At 51.8% G+C, this 1547-nt stretch overlaps 1 protein-coding gene across 1 annotated transcript; it reads left to right on the top strand.

Moving 5' to 3' along the window:
* The first annotated feature begins 553 nt into the window (after window positions 1-553).
* Window positions 554-1206, top strand: DL89DRAFT_99131 (uncharacterized protein). Its single transcript, XM_040892319.1, has one exon. The coding sequence runs from the start codon at window positions 612-614 to the stop codon at window positions 1083-1085; it is 474 nt and encodes a 157-aa protein (XP_040739715.1). The 5' UTR covers window positions 554-611; the 3' UTR covers window positions 1086-1206.
* Window positions 1207-1547: the final 341 nt, after the last annotated feature.

Genomic DNA, 1547 nt, shown 5'->3' with positions numbered 1-1547 from the left:
ATGAATGACGCCAATATCTGAGTCGGATTGTCACCAGTTGCATACATCGCATCTCAGGTGTCGCTTACCGTCATAGACATCATGGGGGGTATATAAGACCAGACTGCCAAGGATTGCTGGCTCTACCCTGTCATTCACCCTTTGGCTTTGCCTACCATTTCATTTCCAACATGCTGCGACTTTCACGTAAACCCCATGTAACGCAAGACCATGTGAACGATGCACCGCAATTTTGCACCTGCCTGACTCTCCCACACTGCAAACTACTGGCGCTCCAAAACGCCTGTTGGGTAGAAGTTCAAACCTGGCCATGAGTGGCATGGCGAACGCGACAAACCACTTGTCGTTCAGCCGGTTGTTTGGGCACTGGCTTTTGGCACAGGCGCATTATATACGTGCGCCCATATCGAGGCAGCTACGTTCACTAGCCCGGCTAGCTGCTTTTCATCGGGGTAAAACAGAAGGACAGCACAACTAGCACCGAGATGCAGGCGAAAATTGACATGCTACTGCGCTCCCTCAAGGTGCAGAAGGTAGTTGGCAAGTTGTTCACCACACAGTCATCGACGCACACCAGGTTCATTTACTGGGTATCTAACCTTCCAGGGTGGATGGCTGATGCTGTGAAGCAGGAGATTTTTATCTCTGCAGAAACACTTTTGGGAATGTCGCCTGGACATAGTTTGGTGCTGCCAGTCATCGGTGTAAATGTGGCCCTCTTTGCGCTTTGGCGGTGCCCGCGAGCAATTCCAATCCTGGGAAGGCGCTTTGCACGATCCTCCTTCCCGCCGTTTGTACACCCTTTTACGAACGTCTTTAGCCACAAGAGCTTTAGTGAACTCCTCGTCGATAGCGCCATGCCCATCTATCTGGCTGCCCCGTTAGCTCAGCCAATGGACACACTTAAGGCAGCCGCCATGTATCTCACTTCAGGTGTTGGCGCAAGTCTTGCGCAGCATCTGCTGGCGCGCCTTCGTCCGGGTTCCCTTCCTCATTCCTTGGTATATTCTGTCCACCCGTTGCGTACTATAGGTATATGCATGCCCTCCTTAACGACGGCCATGGCACTGATGGAGATCATGTGATGCTAGTCTCCGTGCTCGCTGCCCTGGCCTATGGACCAGCGATTACAAGCGCATCAGATCTCATGCCGGGTTGCCGTCTTATAACGGCTGCAGCTCATTTAGGCAGAATGGCCTGTGATGTCGGGTATGCTAAATGGGGAGAGAAGTGGTGGATCAAAACTGTCTATGGCATCAAGGACCGTCAGAAGATCCAAGAGTGCAACAAGTAGAGATCCTACCGTGTATTCAAGAAAAATATCCTGTCTAAATTGTGATGACATTTTCCTGGCGTTCGGTCTTTGGAAGATCCTGCAGCTCCTTCTGGCACCTCGTGCAGCTGCACTCAAACATGTACCAGTCCTTCAGGTCCTTGCGACGCGCTTCGACGCCGTCTCTGGGGTTGACATAGGTAATAAACATCTCCTCGCCTTGCTTGATGGGCTTCAGAATCTCGATATGGGCGCGGTACTTTCCCGAGTTTGG

Source organism: Linderina pennispora (genome assembly GCF_002104995.1).
Source record: "Linderina pennispora strain ATCC 12442 chromosome Unknown DL89scaffold_25, whole genome shotgun sequence".
Lineage (NCBI taxonomy): Eukaryota > Fungi > Kickxellomycota > Kickxellomycetes > Kickxellales > Kickxellaceae > Linderina > Linderina pennispora.
Note: the sequence above shows the minus strand (reverse complement) of the source record. Positions and strands in the feature narration are given on the sequence as shown.

Bases quoted from the DNA above. Each gene is read 5' to 3' on its own strand.
- DL89DRAFT_99131 (XM_040892319.1), top strand. From the start codon at position 612: ATGGCTGATGCTGTGAAGCAGGAGATTTTTATCTCTGCAGAAACACTT.